At 60.1% G+C, this 19115-nt stretch overlaps 1 protein-coding gene across 5 annotated transcripts in view; it reads right to left on the reverse strand.

Annotated features, from left to right (window-relative positions):
• Positions 1–19115, reverse strand: part of LOC116939260 (small G protein signaling modulator 2-like) — a 70245-nt gene that overhangs the window by 17129 nt on the left and 34001 nt on the right. For 3 of the 5 annotated variants that reach the window (XR_012938834.1, XM_032947455.2, XM_032947453.2), the window contains exons 5-19: positions 17984–18154; positions 16528–16595; positions 15978–16138; positions 14325–14465; positions 13339–13463; positions 11282–11338; positions 6547–6614; positions 5402–5565; positions 4637–4760; positions 3948–4104; positions 3439–3503; positions 2433–2569; positions 1977–2105; positions 1604–1786; positions 198–1373 (exon numbers count right to left, since the gene is read on the reverse strand). Coding sequence is in view for 4 of the 5 variants with exons in the window: in XM_032947455.2 (XP_032803346.2) it covers positions 198–1373; positions 1604–1786; positions 1977–2105; positions 2433–2569; positions 3439–3503; positions 3948–4104; positions 4637–4760; positions 5402–5565; positions 6547–6614; positions 11282–11338; positions 13339–13463; positions 14325–14465; positions 15978–16138; positions 16528–16595; positions 17984–18154 (2926 nt within the window). In the remaining variant the exon portion in view is untranslated. The remainder of the gene's footprint in view (positions 1–197; positions 1374–1603; positions 1787–1976; positions 2106–2432; positions 2570–3438; positions 3504–3947; positions 4105–4636; positions 4761–5401; positions 5566–6546; positions 6615–11281; positions 11339–13338; positions 13464–14324; positions 14466–15977; positions 16139–16527; positions 16596–17983; positions 18155–19115) is intronic. The other 2 variants (XM_032947456.2, XM_032947454.2) reach the window with 1 other exon arrangement.

Genomic DNA, 19115 nt, shown 5'->3' on the forward strand with positions numbered 1-19115 from the left:
ATGCCACCTCCCATCGCTCGCTCGAGCTCAGAGACGCTTCAGTCGCCGCCCGGCGACGCCGCCGTCGATTGGCGCCTCCGGACGCAACCGCGCGGGGAGCCGCCGTACGAGCGACGACTGACAAACGACGATGGCGGTGGTGACGATGACGATTTTGGTCGCGCGGTTCGGCACGGCGACACCGAGGTGGAACCAACCGTGTATGTGGCGCCCGTGGACGACGCCGGTGACACGGCATCACACGGCAGCACGCCCGGCGCGTCCAGGTTGTTGGACGTCGAGGCGCCCGCGGCCGCCGCCGGCGCCGGCGCCGCCATGGCCTCTCCCATCGTCGGCGGCGTCGACGAACCCCCGGCCTCCCCCGCGACCAATTCCACCACGACGAGGTCACGGGTGAACGCGTCATCCTGCGGCTCCTCCTGTCCCTCCTCCTCCTCCTCCTCCTCGCCCTGGGACACCTGCCTCTGCAGACGCGGGACCTCGCCGAGGCCCCTCGCTCTCTGCTCCTCGCCGCCCGATCCCTCCCGGCCTGCGGCCCGGTTCACGGCGTCGCCGGCCGGGGCCGCGCCCGTCGACGCAAGCTCCTCGGTGTCCTCCGCCGTCGTTTTGTCTGCCGCTGCCGCCAACTCGGAGGCTCCCGCGACAGCCTTCGCCGCCGCATCACGCTCCGCCAACGTTCCGCCACCGCCGTTCCCTGCTTCCACCGCACCGACGCCGTTTGCTTCTTCTTCTACCTCTTCAGTCATCGCCTCCATGATGATGTCCTCGATGTCCCTCGACTCGTCCCATCCCGCTACGTTACCGTCGAGGAGCGCGAGACCGCCGGCGCCGGCGCCGGCGGTCTCGCCGCTCGCTCCCCCCGGCGTCTTCGGCGCCGCTTCCTCTCGGTCCACGCCGGCGCCGTCCCCTGCTCGGAGCGAAGCGGCGCCTCCGTCGACCGCCTCGGCCTCGCCCGCCGCTTCCACCGCGCTCTCGTCGTCATCGCGAGCGGCCGCCTCCGCCTCCTCCTCCTCCGTCTCCATCTTCGCTCCCTCGCGCTGCCGTCCGTCCCCGCCGCTCCCCGCGCCGTCGGCACGGTCGGGCGCAGGCTCCTTGTCTTTGTCGGCGGCCGGGTCCCGGCTTCCTCCTCCCCCTCCGCCGCCGCCGCCGCCGCTCTCGGTGCCGTTCTCGTCCAGGCTGAAGCTGCCGGCCGTGGTGCCGCGGGACGACGACGCGAGCGAGAAGTTGCGCGAGGACGGGAGGCCCGAGTCCGGCGAGTCCGGCACCCGCTTCACGCCGAGCTTCACCGCGCCGCCCGCCTTCGTGCCGGCGGCGGCGGCGGCGACGGCGTCGCGGCCCGCCGAGCCCTCCACCTCGTCCACCGACTCAAACACCTGCGTGTGTGCACGTGTGCGTGGGGAGCGGTGGCGGAGCGGTTAGCGCGCCGCGCTACGAACCCGGCGACCCGAATTCGATTCCCGCTCTCGGCCGACACCGGGTGACGATTATCCGAACCGGCTCTGGGCCTCCCCTAGGTCGACTCAGCCTCGAACGAGTACCCGGTGCGGCGTGCAAACGTCGCCACCGGGGGAGACAAAGCGACGGTGGCGCCGGCGGCGGGCACCTCGTTGCTGATGCTCGAGTCGCGGTGGATGAGCTGGCGCACGTGGCTGTCGATGCTGCTGCCGGAGCTGAGCTTGGCCAGGGCGGCCGCGTGCGACTCGCGCTCGCGCTGCCGCACGATCGCCTCGCACGCCAGCCACTCCGCCATCGTGTGCTCGTAGAGCGCCCGCGTCACCTCGTCCGTCTAAGGGGGCGGCGGGGGGCGGGGGCAGGGGATGGGGTCGGAGATTCGAGTTAGAGGGGGAGCAGAGGTGATAGGGATGGCGGTGAGTGGAGTGATGGAGATAGTAGTGAGGATAGTGGTGAGGGTTGCGGTGAGGGCAGCGCCGAACCAAAACCCCCGCGAGCGCCGCCAATCACAGTGGGCACTGCACCTCTCTCCGCTCGCGCTCCGTCATCCCGAACTTGTAGTGGCCGAGCAGGTAGGGCCACACCTGGTGACGCAGGCTGTGGTCCACTCCGCCGTAGTAAACCAGGCGCAGGAGCTCCTCCTCGCTGATGCTCTGTCGAGGGGGTGGTGGTGGTGGCGGGGAAAGAGAGAGGGGGAGGAGAGATGTTTTTTTTTATTATTATCCGACGTGGGGATCCGAACCGGCTCCGTTTTGCCGCGTTCAACCCGGGCAGCCTTGTGCCCCGAACCCCCTCGGCTACAGCTCCCCCACACGGTCAGACCAAAGCCACGGTCGAACCGGGCTGCCCAGCGCCGCCAACGGCGACGTTCGCGCGCCCCTTGAACCTTGCGTGGCGCTCGCGACGCCCGGCACGCCGTTGGCCCGTGCTGGCCGGCGGCGGCGAGCCGCGTCACTTGGCAGGGGCGACGTGAGCGGTACCTTGCTGTCGGACATGTACTGCTGCCACACGAGAGGCGTGAGTCCCTCCCGGGCGCCCGCCGCCGGGATCATGTCGTGGTTGATGAGCGCCGACAGGTGCGTGCGCACCGTGGAAAGGTGGCGGCAGTAGGCCAGCCCTGCGGCACAGAACACGGCAGTCCGGGTCAGCCCGTAGCCGGCGCCGGGGGACGGTGCCCGCCGCGCTGATGCAACCGCCTATCACGGGTGAGCGCGCGTTAATAACTATAATGATTGTAACGTAATAATAATCGCGTCAACTTGTAACGCACGACCGCCGCCGTTGCGCAGCATTCGCTCGCTCTCGCAGCGAGCGGGAGGACGACTCGGAGGGGCGCTACGAGGAACCGCAGGGAGGCAGCAGCAGCCGGGCGGTGAGCTGTTACCCAAATGTCCCCCAATATCTGCGGGTCCTCTATGCATTAGGATGTTATCGGCCAACTAATGAGTGTTTACATGTGGGAGGAAACCGGAGAGGCCAGAGAAAACCCATGTGTGTGAGGGGGAAACACTCTATCCCATAGAGACGGAACAGGTGGGATCTCATCGAGGGGAGCAGTTTCAGTAAATCTAACAAAGGCAGTGGTCACCGCATCGCGCGCTTTCAGATGCGCTTCTGTAGCCATCTGGAACGCTCTTCCGATATCGGGAAGCCACTGGAGCGATGCACTTTTAAATAATCTCGATTGAAAACAAAATTCTTTAGAACTGCTTTTTGTGTTTATTTTGCTGCCCTTCCCCGCACCTCCGAATAGCACGGTTGGCTACGTACGATGCGAAAGAAGTTCAACATAACCGTACATACATCTGTGCGATGATCCACCAACACAGTGCGTGTGTAGCCACTCGTGGCCAGCTGAGCGATATCTATGAAGTTCCTTGAGGAAGCCAGTTGTGTGTGTGCGTGTGTGTGCGTGTGTGTGTGTGCGTGCGTGCGGGTGCGTGCTTTCCAGGCGACGACTTGGTCACTTGGTGCCGCCACACTCACATCCGTAGAACGCCCGCGAGAGGATCTGCCTCTTCATGGTCTCGCACAGCAGCTTCAGCGGGGCCCTGCGGGCGGCACAGGCGGGACGCGCACGTCACGGAGTGGCCGCGACAAACACACGTGGTGCGTACGTCAACGATAACCATACGGTCGGTGATGTTTCGGGCAATGGCCCTTCTTTACAGCGCATCATTTATTTATTATTTACAGATTCGCATGCTCTGAAAAAGGGCGACCACCCGAAACGTTGCCTGTTACATATTCTTCCTTTGAAGGCCACACCGCGTTATTGACGAGCGTGCCGAGTTTTTGTGCTTGTTAATTTCGTTCGATCGCAGTTGGGCGGCTGAAACCCGGCCTCGGCGGTGCCAGCTCAGCACTCTGACCTTTGACCTCCGCGCGGCAGCCCCTCTGCCCACGAGATATGATTTAACGGCAGTAAGCGTCCGTTGGAGGGCAAATACATTGGTTCAGCCCGGAGTGACCCGACCCGACCTGTCCAGACGCACCTGTCGTGAGCGCAGGTGATGAGCGAGGAGGAGCGAGCGTCGGGGGGAGTGGCGGCCGGAGAACACGAACACGACCCCCGCCGAGTCGACCCCTCCAGTTGCCACGACAACACGGCGTGCATGCTGCCCCCCTGCAGCTCCAGGAGGTCAGGGGGCACTGTTGGTGGAGTGGTGGGGGGGAGGTGGCGGGAGGGTGGGGGGGCGTGATGGGGGTGGATGCGAGAGTCGGGAGTTGGCGGTGGGTGGGAAAGCGTCGTGAAGGCTGGAATTCAATCCGCTGTTGTGTCAGCCAGGCGACCGTGGTGCGTGTATGCTTGCGCGCATGTGTGTGTCTAGCGCAGTGTGTAAACATCAGCGCTGGGGAGACAAAGGCGGCCGGGCGTGGTGCTGGCCACACTACGGCTCCATGCACCATGCCAGCCTTCGTAGGTGCTCGTGAACTGCACTTTCCCAACTGCCTGTGGAAGGCTATTTGGGGGACCTTGCTCTGTGTATGTGTGCGTGTGTGCGAGTGCCTGCGTGCCGTTCATTGATGCGCATGCTCAGGTAGGTGATGCGGAAGAGGCATTGTGCGTGTGTACGCGTGCGTGCGTGCGTGTGCATGCGTGTGTACGCGTGCGTGCGTGTGTACGTGTGCGTGCGTGTGTACGCGTGCGTGCGTGTGTACGCGTGCGTGAGTGCGCGCGTGCCATTCTCGTTGCGCATGCTCGGGTAGGTGATGCGGAAGACGTAGTCTGTGGCCTCGTCCTCGCCTTCCCCGTCGGGCGGGCGGCCGCGGCACGATCGCCGCTTCAGCTTGGGGAACACCTTGCCCTGCGGGGGGGGGGGCGGGAGCGGGGCCCTCATTAGCCGCACGAGCAATCACATCCGAGCAACGACATCCGTGCAGTTCACCTACGGAGCTCCCGACTCGCCGGGCTGCGAGGTGGTCAGCGAACGGCCATACCATCCATAAGTCCGTGCGTGCAGATCCTAAGGGTGCTTTCACCCCCTCGTATGCCTGCTGGATATTCTCCCGGGTGCTTCTGGTTCTCCCCCCACCCCGGCCCACGTGGAGCGGAATTGGCAACATTGCCACGATTCACGCAACCGTCCCCACGTAGCAAACGACCTTCCCAGATTCGTTATCCACTTTATTCACACCCCAGAAAAATACGAGCACACCGCTCTCCCAATGTGCAGGGCCGGTCCCTACCACCACCGCCGCCACCACCTTTGACCTTGGCGCGATTCATTCTACCGCCTAAGCGGCAACATACCGTTGCCACGCACGAGTACCGGGCTCCTTAACCCCCTGAGCTCGTTCACCACTCGATTCATGCCCCGAAAGAGACGCTGGCACGGGGCGGGGGTGGTGGGGTCACAGAGCAATCGCAGGACATCTCAGCAGAAACGCCCCGGGGGAAGGAGCGTGGGAGCGCAGCATGCGGGCGGTCGGGCGGGCGGGCGGGTACCTTGCCACGCTGCGACCAGAGCGGCGGGTCGAGTTGCCCGCGGGGCAGGAGGCCGTTCTCCATGCAAGAGAGGAAGGCCAGGAGGTGGCCGCCCTGCGGGAAGTGCAGCGGGGGTCTCTGCACGCCGTCCTGGCTCACCAGCACCACCGTGCCGCCGTTGTCGGCTGCGGTCCGGGCCCCGGCGCACGGGAGATGGGGGGGCGGGGGGGGTGGGGGAGGGTGGGGGGGGGGGGAACAGGGGTGTCAGAGAATGTCAACGTGGGAGGGAGGGGGGGAGAGCGGGTGGCCTGGAAGGCCACTGCTGGGGCTACCCGTGCCCAGGTGATTCTATGAATTGTCAAGATTTGGGGTTTGTGATTAGAATTCAGGAATTGGTCCTCGTCGCAAACGTCTCGTTTGTATGTTCCGTTTAACCTTCTGTTTCTGTCTTGTTAGGTCCGTTAGCCAATAGGCAACCTCCTGCCAGCGGGCGTTCGACACTTCACGTGGCCTTAAAGTGCACATAGCCTGGCACAAGCACCATGGTCACGTCACCGCCACTTAGTGGCGAATGGCGCTTGTTGTGGGTGCGTGTGTGCATCCACCCCCGGTAGTGTAGCGGTTAGCGCTACAAACCTTGCGGTAGTGTAGCGGTTAGCGCTACGAACCTGGCGACCCGGATTTGATTCCCGCTCATGGCCAACACCGGTGATGATTATCTGAACCGGTCCTGGGCCTTCTCTAGGTGGACTCAGCCTAAAATTAGTACCTGGTGCGATGTGTAAACATCGCCACTGGGGAGACAAAGGCGGTCGGGCGTGGTGCTGCCCACCCACCCCCTCATGTGCCGTTCTGGCCTTCATAGGTGCTACTTGCTAACAGCACTTGCCCCAACAGTCTGTTAAAGGCTATGCGGGGGATCTTTGCCTTTGTGTTTTCTGCACCTTGGCGCTCGCGCTGAGATGAACATTCACAACAGACTTTAGCTGCGCCATCTGGGAGCAAGTCTCAGCGAACGGGGTCAAGAGGAAGCAGACCGCGAAAACGTAGTGACACCTCGTGACATGGCTGCCTCCACATCCGACGGCCCACACGATTTGCCGTGGGACGAGAGAAGGGTTGCCGCTCGTGTGTGTAGGTGCCTGTACATTCGCGCGAGCACTCACGCTGCTGGTGGCAGTGCAGATACACGATATCCTCCATGTGAACGGTGATGGCATAGTCCCAGTACACACTGCGCACGCACACAGAGACAAAGATCCCACGTAGAGTCTCAACAGCGAGCAGCTATGAATGCCGGCATGGCACACGAGGGGGTCGCTGGCCAGCACCACGCCCGTTCTGCCTTTGTCTCCCCAGTGGCGATGTTTACACACCGCACCAGGTACCCACTTGAGGCTGAGTCGACTTAGGGGAGGCCCAGGAACGGTTCAGGTAATGGCCACCGGTGTTGGACGAGAGCGGGAATCGAACTCGGGCGGGCGGGTTCGTAGCGCGGCTCGCTAACCGCTGTACCACCGCTCTCCACACGCAAACGGCGCAGAGGTCACAGTGACCTCCTGCTGGTCACACGAGCGCTGACGCATCGGTGCTCATCCCCTGCTCAAGGCCCTGCAAAGTCAGCGGTGGAAATTCCACATTACCATGACGGGGTTTAGTCTAACCCATACGACAACCACCGTTGACTACGCCACAAAGTGGTAGTCATTTTATCGACCCTGGAGGGAAAAATAATTGGTTGAATCAACCCCTCCAGCCAGGTTGTGCGACCGTCCGATTGCGAGCCGCTCGCTTCATTCCTTGTGGGGTGGGGGCTGAAACTATTTTTTTTATAATTAAAACAAAAATTTGTAGCGAACAAAATATTGATTTGCGTGTTACAACTTCAATAAATGTCCGAAGACGAGAGAGAGCTCAGGGTTGTCGCGAGCAGCGGACAGGCTGCCCGGGCCGCGGCCAGCCACGTCGGACTTCAGGGGGCTCCACTGGGTAGGCCGCGCCCGGACGCCACGACCTCGTCAGTCGGTCTGGCGGGGCCTGTGCCCTGTTAGCCCGAGCCACCTACGAGGACGTCGTCAACAACAACAACATCGGCGGCGTCGTCGTCGTCGTCGTCAACAACACGGGCACAAGCAAGCGCAAGCAGGAAGCACAATTACACACAACACGTGGGGGACGGCACAACCGGGCAGCTGACATCCGTCGTCCAGGCAGACACGAAGTTCATTGTCAGCCAGGAGACAGTTCACCTTGTGACCCGAACGAGACGGAGCAGTCCCACAAACATCATAGTGCGTGGCCCTCCTCATTAAACAAGGGTTGTGGGACTCGGTGAGGCTTTCCTGGATCAATAATTTACGTTGGGATGTTTGGTGCGATTGACGTTTCAAGGAAATCAGAGTACCCCAGATAAATCCGACACACACGCGCACACACACGGGGGTACAACCCTCGGTGGCTTATGGTGGTATGTTAAATTTTTATTTAAAGCTTTCGTGACTGCAGGGATTCATATTCTTGGTTCTTTCGGTAAAGTCACGTAGAAGGGAAACAATAAAATAATAAAAATGTAAAACAATAAAATTATCACGACGTTTCGACTGCAACACAAGCAATCATCATCAAGTGTGAAAACCACAGCAAGAAAATTTGAAAAAAGTGGCGGTTTTTTTAACGTTAGCACCACGGAGAGCGATTTGGCAGTTATTCAGATGGACGAGTCCATCTATGTTCGGAAAAGAGGAGGGGGGAGACGAAAATACTGGATGCGGACTGAAAGCCACCATAAACGTGAACAATCAATTAAGACCCGAAATGGTTTATCAAATCCTTCCAATGATTGCTAAGCCAGAATCCATCTTCTCAGTTGAAATTGTCTCTGTGTTTGTATATGTGGATAGCCTCATGAACGAATCTTTCATGGTAGCCAGAAGGACCCTCTTGAGGAGCCTTTCAAAACCATCACTTTACCCTACATTGCGGGGATCACAAAAAATATCTCCAAAATATTGAATAAACACAAGATCCAGGTCCGATTCAACACATTACATAAAACCCGTGATCTGGTTCCGTCTGTAAAGGATGTGATTCCGGACATACAGTACCCTGGCGTCTACAAACTAAGTTGCCTCTGTGGTAGTAGTTACATTGGAGAAACCAAGCGACATGTCTCGGACCGCATTCGTGAACACAAAGCAGACCTAAAACATGGTAGGACCAACACCTCGGCCGTGGCAGATCACTGTTATAATTCAGTAGGCTCACATGACATTGACTTCTCCAAGAAAGAGGTTCTTTGCAAGCCATCTGGCTACCATGAAAGATTCGTTCATGAGGCTATCCACATATACAAACACAGAGACAATTTCAACTGAGAAGATGGATTCTGGCTTAGCAATCATTGTAAGGATTTGATAAACCATTTCGGGTCTTAATTGATTGTTCACGCTTAAGGTGGCTTTCAGACCGCATCCATTATTTTCGTCTCCCTCCTCTTTTCCGAACATAGATGGACTCGTCCATTTGAATAACTGCCAAATCACTCTCCGTGGTGCTAACGTTAAAAAAACGCCACTTTTTTTCAAATTTTCTTACTGTGGTTTTCACACCCGATGATGATTGCTTGTGTTGCAGTCGAAACGTCGTGAGAATTTTATTTTATATTTTTATTATTTTATTGTTTCCCTTCTACGTGACTTTACCGAAAGAACCAAGAATATGGTGGTATGTTAGTGAACCGGCACTCTGTAAAGCCACCTCCTGGCCATCTCGCAGCTCAGCGGAGTCTAGGACTTTCACAAATCTCTACGTGATCCACCAACCCTCGTCTCGCCACCACTCACCCCCCCTCCTCAAGCACGGTCCTGGAATCAGGCCGCCGCGCGTTCGGCCCGACTCGAGGCGATCGACTCTCCGGCCGAGGTCGACATTCGAATCAAAGCCGAGCGAGCGCAGGTTGCTCCGACTCCAGCGCCGGCCGGGTCAGCGGCGCGCGGCCCGGTAGCGCGGCGGTGAAGTCCGAGCCGGCACGGGGCCCGAGCTCCCGTGGGCAGCGGCCACCCCCCCCCCCCCACTCCCCGTTCGGCCCCAGCACCGCCGTGTAAAGTAGAAAATTAATCACCGCCGAGCATCGACCCGCACGCGCCAACGCCGACCCTTGAAGGTCACCGCTGACGCAGGCATCCCCACCGCCACGGGATTGGGGTGCGGGTGAAGAAGGGGGAAATGGCATCAAACGGAATCCCGGCCCCGTGCAAGAGCCGGTCAAATCAATACGAAAATTATTCCGCAGGGGATCGAGCGAACGTCCCGCGAACCAGGGACGTCCCAGGAAACCCACAGAGACGAGGGGAAGCCCTGGGAGGGGGTGGAGGGGGACGAGAGCGGCCACGGGAACGCGTGATGAGGAGGGGGTCTCGCAGGCAGCGTGAGTCCTGGGGGGGGGGTCCGTGGAAGCGAAGCCACCCCCGAGTCCCTGCAAACTCCCCTCCCCTCCCTAACGAGGCCAGTGAACTCGTTAACCCAGGGTGAGGTCATCCCGGCACCCATTAAGGCATCGCTATTCAATTCGTTGACCTTTGTGCTACCGGGTGGAAGTGCGCTGGGAACCAATAATCAGGGCCTCATTTCTCACTGATTATTTTTTTCGGGCCGCTGGTAGACTGCAGTGGGTACGTGACAGCGATGGGGTATACTGATGGAATTAAGTCCTGCTTACAAACGATGATTATGATGGTGTCCCTTGTTACTCCAAGAAAGCCTCACAAACTCATTCCTTGTTAAGGGAGTGATCCTTGTCATGTTTGGCCCAATGACTTTTTCCGAAACGCATTCACATGACTGTGGGAGAAGAGCGGAGGGGCTGGCAGCAAGAACTCGAGGGAGATGCGGTGAATGCGCTCACAAGACGGTCCCACGGCAACACGGGCACGTATCGCGAGAGCACATTACTTCCTCGCTCGCTCGACCATTTTTGTCGTTAATGCGGCCATTTATGGCAGGGGGCTTCATTAATTTCCCATGAGCAGGAATGCGAATGGCCATCACGGACGCTGGCGCCGACACTCGTCGCCGCCATCGAGGCAACGTCCTTCCGCCCCCCCCCCCCCGGGTAACGGCATGGGTGGGGGGGGGGGGGGGCACGGGCGCATCGTTGTCACCGACAACGCTACGGCCAGGGGTGGAGACGTTAAATTTCGTCGGCGCACAGCCGCACGTTGCCGCGTGCCGATCAAGAGTCGGGAGGCACTCGGTAGTGGCGGAAGTGGCTGAGTGCCCCTCCAGCATCCGATTAATATGGCCAAGATGCTTGCGGTCATGGATAAATATGGTTTGTAGGCCATTTCGAGGCAGTAGGCTGCACGTGGTACACACCTGCCAATACTACTGATTTAAGCCAGTGTTACTTCATTGCAAGGGCCGTGGGCTACTGCCGGTCCCAGGTGCCCTTTAGTGCGGCCGCCGACAATACACAAAGAGTGAAAACCCAATGGTGTTTCAAATGTGTGGCGGACCTCACACCGATGATGCCTTATCGGCACAGGTGGCCGCCCTCTGAAAATTCGTGAAGAACACCGACTTAAGCGGTCGGCTGCCGATGTTGAAACTGTTTGACCGCGGTGAAGGGTTTGCAAATCGCTGAAATTGGTCGGGTTCGAGGTAAGTAACCGAAACAGAAAGTCCCCCCGGGTCAAACGCATTCCCCTCTGGTGCCCGGCCAGTGCCTCCCCCACGCTTGAGCCGTGACGGACCGCAGTCAGGCGGCACCCAGTCCAGCGAGCCGGGCCGTGGCCTCCCGGGCCCCGTTCCGAGTCAATAAATCAAACCTCGCCCCCCGTCCCCACCGCGCCCCCCCCCCCCCCCGACAACGAAGGAGCGTCAGGGCCAGACTGGCGTACTCACAGTTTCTGGCAAGGGCTCTTGTCCAGCGGCACGCTCCCGGGGGGACCCACGGCGGGGCTGCGAGCGAACGAGCGGTGCCGCCGCCGCCGCAGGATGGAAAACACGGCGCGGAACGGAGCGTGCGGCACGCGGCATGCACGCCACGACGCAGCATGCACGACATGAGGGGGCGGGGGGGCGAGAAGAGCGAGAGGGTGAGAGTGGCGACGGGGCAAGGGGACCCCTCGCTCGCGGGCGCACGCGCACTCGTGCACGCGCCCGCATCCACACAAAGACAAAGATCCCCCGGTCCCGGCGGAGCCTGCAACGGGCTGTCTGGGCAAGTGCTGTTAGCGAGCAGCGCATGAAAGCCGGCACGGCGATTGACGGGGCGGTGTCGATCGCACCACGCACGGCCGCCTTCGTCTCGACCAGTGCTGATGTTTACATGGCCACAGCAGGGGCTCATTTTAGGCCGAGGCAACCCAGGGAAGGCCCAGGACAGGTTTAGATGTTTGTCACCAATGTTAGCCGTAGCCGGTAGCTCCTTCCAGGTCGGCGGGTTCATAGGGCGGTGCGCTAACCGCTACGTCGCCGCCACCGCTGCTGTGCACACACACACACACACCTCTCCTCCACTCTCACGCCCCAGGGACTCCCCCACCCCCCCAACGCTTCGTCTCCGACCCCGACGCCCCCCCCCCCCCCCGCCCCCCGCTGTCTCATCCCCCTCCAGCAGCGAGCGGTCGTACATCACAATGGCAGCCAGCAGACACGGCCACGGAGCGAGCGCTCGAGGGGCCGGCCGGCCGGCGGCTTCGGAGCGGACCACGGGCCGAGCGGCCGAGCGCACGGCGAGGCGCTCCTGGAGCCGGGCCACTTCCACGCTCGGCTCAACTTTGAAAAGTCCTCGCTTACATCGGCCGGCAAGGCCGGGCAGAGTGCGGTGCGTGACACGGCGGCTGATCTCCGGGAATGGTTTAAGGGGGAGGGGGGGGGGGGGCGAACGGTACCGGAGAGACTGCACGAACTGGGATGAAAGGGAGGGAGGGAGGGAGGGAGGGAGGGAGGGAGGGGGGAGGGAGGGGCTACCGTCCCCCTCCGTGCCGGCACTCCGCCGCGCCAATTCGGCCACCAGGCGACGGGGCGCCTCGCCATCCGTTACTCGACTACAAGAGAGATGGGTGGCGAGCGCTCCCTTGCCGCCAGTCGCCCGCTCGCCCTGTCGACCTCGGGGCGGGGGCAGGGGGCTGTAAATGGCTCAGGCAGAGGGAACGACTCAGGCAGAGGGAACGACTCAGGCAGAGGGAATGACTCAGGCAGAGGGAATGACTCAGGCAGAGGGAATGACTCAGGCAGAGGGAACGACAGGCAGAGGGAATAACTCAGGTAGAGGAAACGACTCAGGCAGAAGGAATGACTCAGACAGAGGGAATGACAGGCAGAGGGAACGACTCAGGCAGAAGGAACGACTCAGGCAGAAGGAATGACTCAGACAGAGGGAACGACTCAGGCAGAGGGAACGACTCAGGCAGAGGGAACGACTCAGGCAGAGGGAATGACTCAGGCAGAAGGAACGACTCAGGCAGAGGGAACGACTCAGGCAGAGGGAACGACTCAGGCAGACGGTCTTGCAGTCTTTGCCGCCCCCGCCGGCAATAACTGCACATCGGCGATTCCCGCATCGCAGGTCAAAGGGCAACGTCCCCCTCGTTGGAGCGAGACCGCAGTTTTTATTTTATTTTCGACGTCTTTTTTTTTTTGGAGCCAAAACCATCGGAGGCTTCATCTGCGACGACAGCGGTGCGGACACGCGTGGGAGAACCGAACGGGGAGCAGATGACTCGGAGTCAGGCCACGACCGCTCAGAGCCGGGCGTTGTGCGGTGATGGGGCAGTGGGCGGTAGGGGGATAGGAGATTCAGTTTACCACGTCAGCCTTCACGACCAATCCCTTACTCGTTGGCCGTGTCGGGTGGTGGAGGGTTACGACGCATTTATACTCACGCGATCTAACCCAGAAACCTTTATCGTAGGAACAGGAGATGTTTGCGAGACGGGAAGAACTCCGCTCCTCACCTCTTCTCGAGCTCCCCGTCTCCCAGCGAGCCGTTCATCAGCTGGTTGGGCGTCCACTTGAGGGTGAGGTTCTCCGCCGTTTGGTGAAGGGAAAGGTAGCCCGGGATCACCTCGGTGTCCTCCTTCTACACACCGCGACGGCACAGCACCGGCACATCCACCGCTACCGACGTTTCCACCGTTCGCTACCGGAGCGCTACCGGAGCGCTCGCTCGTCGACACCGACGCCGCCGAAACGTCGCCGCGATCACGCTTGTCAGCATCGCGAACACTTCACCGCCGCCACACTGCGTGTACACGTGCGTGTGTGTGTGGGTGCGTGTGTGTGTGGGTACGTGCGTGTGTGGGTGCGTGCATGTGTGTGTGGGTGCGTGCGTGTGTGGGTGCGTGCGTGTGTCGGTGCGTGCGTGCGTGTCGTGTGGATGCGTGGGTGCGTGGGTGTGTGGGTGCGTGCGTGCGTGCGAGTGTGGGTGCGTGCGTGTGTGGGTGGGTGCGTGCGTGCGTGTGTGGGTGCGTGCGTGTGTGGGTGCGTGTGTGGGTGGGTGCGTGTGTGGGTGCGTGCGTGTGTGGGTGGGTGCGTGGGTGCGTGTGTGGGTGCGTGCGTGTGTGGGTGCGTGTGTGCATCCACCCCCAGGTAGTGTAGCGGTTAGCGCTACGCTGCGCAACGAAACCAGCGACCCGGATTTGATTCCCGCTCACGGCCAACACCGGTGATGATTATCTGAACCGGTCCTGGGCTTTCTGTAGGTCGACTCAGCCTCAAATGAGCACCTGGTGCAGTGTGTCAACATCGCCACTGGGGAGACAAAGGCGGTCGGGCGTGGCGCTGGCCACCCACCCAGTCGTGTGGCGTTCCGGCTTCTCGCTAACAGCACTTGCCCCAACAGTCTATTTCAGGCTATACGGGGGATCTTTGCCTTTGCTTTTTGTCCCCCCCCCCCCCCAACCCTCCCATCCGCTGCGCCCCGGCCGGCCCCCGCACGTACGGGCTGCACGAGGACGTTGTTCTTGCCGTAGAGGAGGGTCGCGCGCGAGTTCTGGTGGAGCGACTCGACGTAGTCCCGCGCCGACAGCAGCGTGGCGCGCTCGTCCGACACGCTGCCGCTCGAGTGCCGCTTGCGGATTTGCTGCGGGGGGGGGAGGGGCGTGAAACGCGGGGTGGGGGTGGGGAGCGCGGTGAATACACACACAGCACACACACGCAGCACACACATACAGCACACACACAGCACACACACACACAGCACACACACATACAGCACACACACACAGAGCACACACAGCACACACACACAGCACACACACAGCACACACACACAGCACACACACAGCACACACACACACAGCACACACACATACAGCACACACACACAGAGCACACACAGCACACACACACAGCACACACACACAGCGTGTGCACACACAGCACACACACGCAGCACACACACAGCACACACACGCAGCACACACACGCAGCACACACACACAGCACACACACAGCACACATACAGCACACACACGCAGCACACACACAGCACACACACGCAGCACACACACGCAGCACACACACACAGCACACACACAGCACACATACAGCACACACACGCAGCACACACACAGCACACACACACAGCACACACACGCAGCACACACACGCAGCACACACGCAGCACACACACACAGCACACACACAGCACACATACAGCACACACACGCAGCACACACGCAGCACACACACACAGCACACACACAGCACACACACACGCAGCACACACACAGCACACACACACAGCACACACACACAGCACACATACAGCACACACACACAGCACACACACACAGCACACATACAGCACACACACGCACGCACACACACGCAGCACACACACGCAGCACACACAACAGCAACACACACACAGCACACACACACAGCACACATACAGCACACACACACAGCACACACACACAGCACACATACAGCACACACACGCAGCACACACACGCAGCACACACACACAGCACAATACGCACACACACACAGCACACACACAGCACACACACACAGCACACACGCAGCACACACACAGCGCACACACGCTCGTGCACAGCGCTGGCGCGCGTGTGGATATCCACCGCGGTGCTGCAGCTGATCTCTCACAGCGCCGCCAACCCCCCCGTCGTGACCTGAGCTCAATCGCCAGAGTCATGATATTTGATTTGTCCTGGAGGAATCCGATGAGCTACTAAGCTCTCTTTCACTGATGTTCAGTCGTGATGCACAACCGCTACTGATTCCGGAGCAGGAGGGCTTCGGGGGTGGGGGGGTTATTCCCCCCTAAGATTTAACAGAGGCCCCCTACTTCCCCTCTGCATACCCCCCCCCCCCATTAGGGGCAGCACACTGGGGTGGCTAGGAAAGCATTAACGAGGTCATCACGGCCGCACCGATAGATTCAAGGATCCATCGCTGCACTTCCAATTCCCGTGGTCACCCCTCCGCCCCGCGTCTCCCTCTTCACCACGACGCCCGGTGCCGGGCCGGCACGGGCAAATCGATGCGGGGGGGGCGGGGGGGGGGGCGGGGGGGGGGGCGGTGGGGGGGGCGGAGCGGTGGGGGGGGGGGGTGGCGGCGCCCTCACCTCGGTGAGGCTGATGTTGAGTGCCGGGCGCTTGGAGGGCGACTCGGCGCGGCTGTGCCCGCTGTGGATGCGGTGCCTCTGCACCAGCTCGTCGGCCGACGGGTCTGTCCAGAAGTGGTCGGCGGTCTTCATCTTGGTGTACTCGAGCGCGCACGGCCCCACTGCGCAGGAGGGGGGTGGGGTGGGGGGAGGGGACGACACGGGGGGGGGGGGGCAGGCGACGCCGTCACGTCGCGGAACGACGATCGATCGAGGCTCGAATTTACGCGGCGCCCAAAAAACGCGAGGAGGAGGAGGGGGGTGGGATTTCGTCGGCGGCCGTGCGCGCGTGCACGAGCGATGAACTTCTTTCGCACCGTTCGTAGTCGGCCGTGTTAGTCGGAGGTGCGGGGGGGGGGGGAAGGACAACAAACTAACACGCACAAAACGCATGCATTCGTGCACGGGCTTGCACACGCGACGAGCGTGCGAACGTGAGGGCCCGTGCGTGCGTGCTCTCGTGCCAGTGCGTGCATGTGTGTGTGTGTGCGTGCGAGTGCGTGCGTGTCACCGAGCAGCGAGGCGAGGATGGCTCCGTCAACAGGGTCCATGAGCAGCGCCTCCTTCTCGTAGTACTTGCTGTGGGTTCACGCACAGCGGTCACGGCGCAGTCGGGGAGAACGGAGAGAGAGCGCAAGGTTGGGGTGGGGAGGGAAGAGAGGGAGGGTGAGAAAGAGGGGCGAGAGAGAGCGAAAGTGAGATTGAGAGAGTGAGAGAGCATGGGAGAGAGAGACAGCGAAAGTGAGATTGAGAGAGTGAGAGAGCATGGGAGAGAGAGAGCGAAAGTGAGATTGAGAGAGTGAGAGATTTAACGCGGTTAGAAAGCGGTTCTAGTGAGAGGTCCCGTGAGGACTGGCGATGGGTCACTAGCGGCAGCCGGAGGCTAAAGAGTGAAAATCGATTTCATAATTGCCTTATTATTTCTCCCCCCCCCCCCCTTTCAAGAATAACCGATGAAGTGACACGGCACGGCCGGATAATTAACCGAGCAGCTGACAAATGAGCGGGGTGGGAGTTTTGTAATAAAAAGGAGCGAAGTCCGTGAGCGCGGCTGTCGTTCGCTCCCCCCAGAGCCTCCGTGACGCAGACGGCGCCATGGGCGGGCCATGCACGGAGAGATCGCCGTGACAATTGAATCGCGGTCAATTTAAACGAAAACTATATTTTAAAAAAAACGTGTTTCATTTTGCCAGGCAGGGCCCACTGAGCTATGCTAATAGGGGACTGTGCTATGGCGAGTTGCTGGTACGTGCAGAGGCGGAAGTCCTGTTCAGACATCGCTTTCCACCGTGAATTAGCGGTGGCCGAGAATCCAACTCACGTGGCCAGGTTAATAACCACAGCAATTAAACTAAGCGATTGAACGACTTCGATTTAAAGCTTTCGTGACTGCAAGGATTCATCTTCTTTGGTTCTTTCGGTAAAGTCACGTAGAATGAGAATAAAATAATAAATTAATGAAATAAATTGAAGAAGGCCACTTGTGTTGTGGCCGAAACGTCGTGAGAATTTTATTGTGTTATTTTTTTATTAATTTATTCTCATTCTACGTGACTTTACCGAAAGAACCAAAGAAGATTGAACGACTTTGTCTCCTGGCTTTTTTTCAGAAGCGACCTGGCTATCAACAAGCGATGGCCCAACGAAGTGGATTATCGTCATCATCATCACCACCACCACCACGTGGAAATCGTATAGCAGCCAAATACTCAAAACACGTGGATGTTGATTCTAAATGTGGACAGCGGTCACGAAAAGAGAACCGATCCTCTCATTCAATATCGCTTTGAAGCTTTCGTGACTGCAGGAATCCATACTCTTAGAAAAACAATGTTTTTCTAACTACGTGACTTTACTGAAAGAACCAAAGAGTACGGATCCTCTCATGCGTCAACGACTTCGGCCCGTGGGCGCCGGTGACGCGGGTCGACGATCTCACCCCCCACCCCCCACCCGAGGGATCTCACCACGCGTTGTCCACCAGGTACTGCGCGATCTTGTCCAGCACGCGCTCGAACAGCGCTGTGCGTACCCACACGTGCTTCACCGTCGTTGGGGAGAGACCCCCCCCGCCACCGCCCTTGCCGAGCCCCCCTCCCTTCTTCGAGCTGTCCTGGCTCAGGGACTGGTGGCCTCTCCTGCGCGCGGTCACGTGGGCACGCAAGCACGCGGGCGGCGCGCTTAGACGAGCAGACGACAACACGATGTGGGCTGGGCGCGGGCAGGTCAAAGGGCACCCTCCTGGCGCGGGCGACCGCTCGACCCGGCGCCGCTGACGATGCTTTGGAGCAGCGGTGGGGAACTTTTTTTCCTGCCGAGGGCCATTTGGATATTTATATAACATCATTCGCGGCGCATACAATAGTATCAACTTTTAAATTAGCCTGTTATATTTGGTCAAATATTTAATTAACTCACCCCCCTAATGCGATGGCTGGAACTGCCTCTCTTTGGCGAGGCGTGTGGTGATGTTAACTGGTATTGACGATGTTGTTGCTACTCGCGAATGCTTTTCCAGGTTTGCTCCGAGATTTATTGAATTTCGAGTTCCCCCCTGCGGTTGCCTTGGCAGGGCCACGCGAAATGATTTCGCGGGGCCTTACACGGCCCGCGGGCCGGACGTCCCCCCACCCCTGCTTTGGGGGAAAGGGTTAGCGGGTCACGCAGAGAAAGGGGTTGGGGGGGGAACTATTTCCTCATCGTCTGGCGGGGGGAAACGTCACGTTTCAAAGAAGCTCGTTTCACTTTCCACGACCGTAAGCGCTCCACACCCCCCCCCCCCCCCCCCCCCCCCGTGACAGAAGTGACTGGGCGTGAAAAAACTTAGCGGCGAGGTTCAAGAAACTCCCCCTCGAGTACCGGCCTCGTGTGGCCCAGAGACGCTTTGCGGTGATGGGATGCACGTTGAACTTCTGGCGCACCGTACGTAGCCAACCGTGCTCAGCGGAAGTGCCGGGGGAAAGGAAAAGCCCCGAGAGCGCGAAGCTTCCCAGCTCACAAAACTCACGGCCCTGCCGGGCTGCGAGGTGGCCAAGCAGCACAGCACGTGACTCATGAACCCCACAGCACGTGACTCATGAACCCCACAGCACGTGACTC

Source organism: Petromyzon marinus, chromosome 5 (genome assembly GCF_048934315.1).
Source record: "Petromyzon marinus isolate PM22_M1 ecotype Great Lakes invasive population chromosome 5, UKy_Petmar_22M1.pri1.0, whole genome shotgun sequence".
NCBI lineage: Eukaryota > Metazoa > Chordata > Hyperoartia > Petromyzontiformes > Petromyzontidae > Petromyzon > Petromyzon marinus.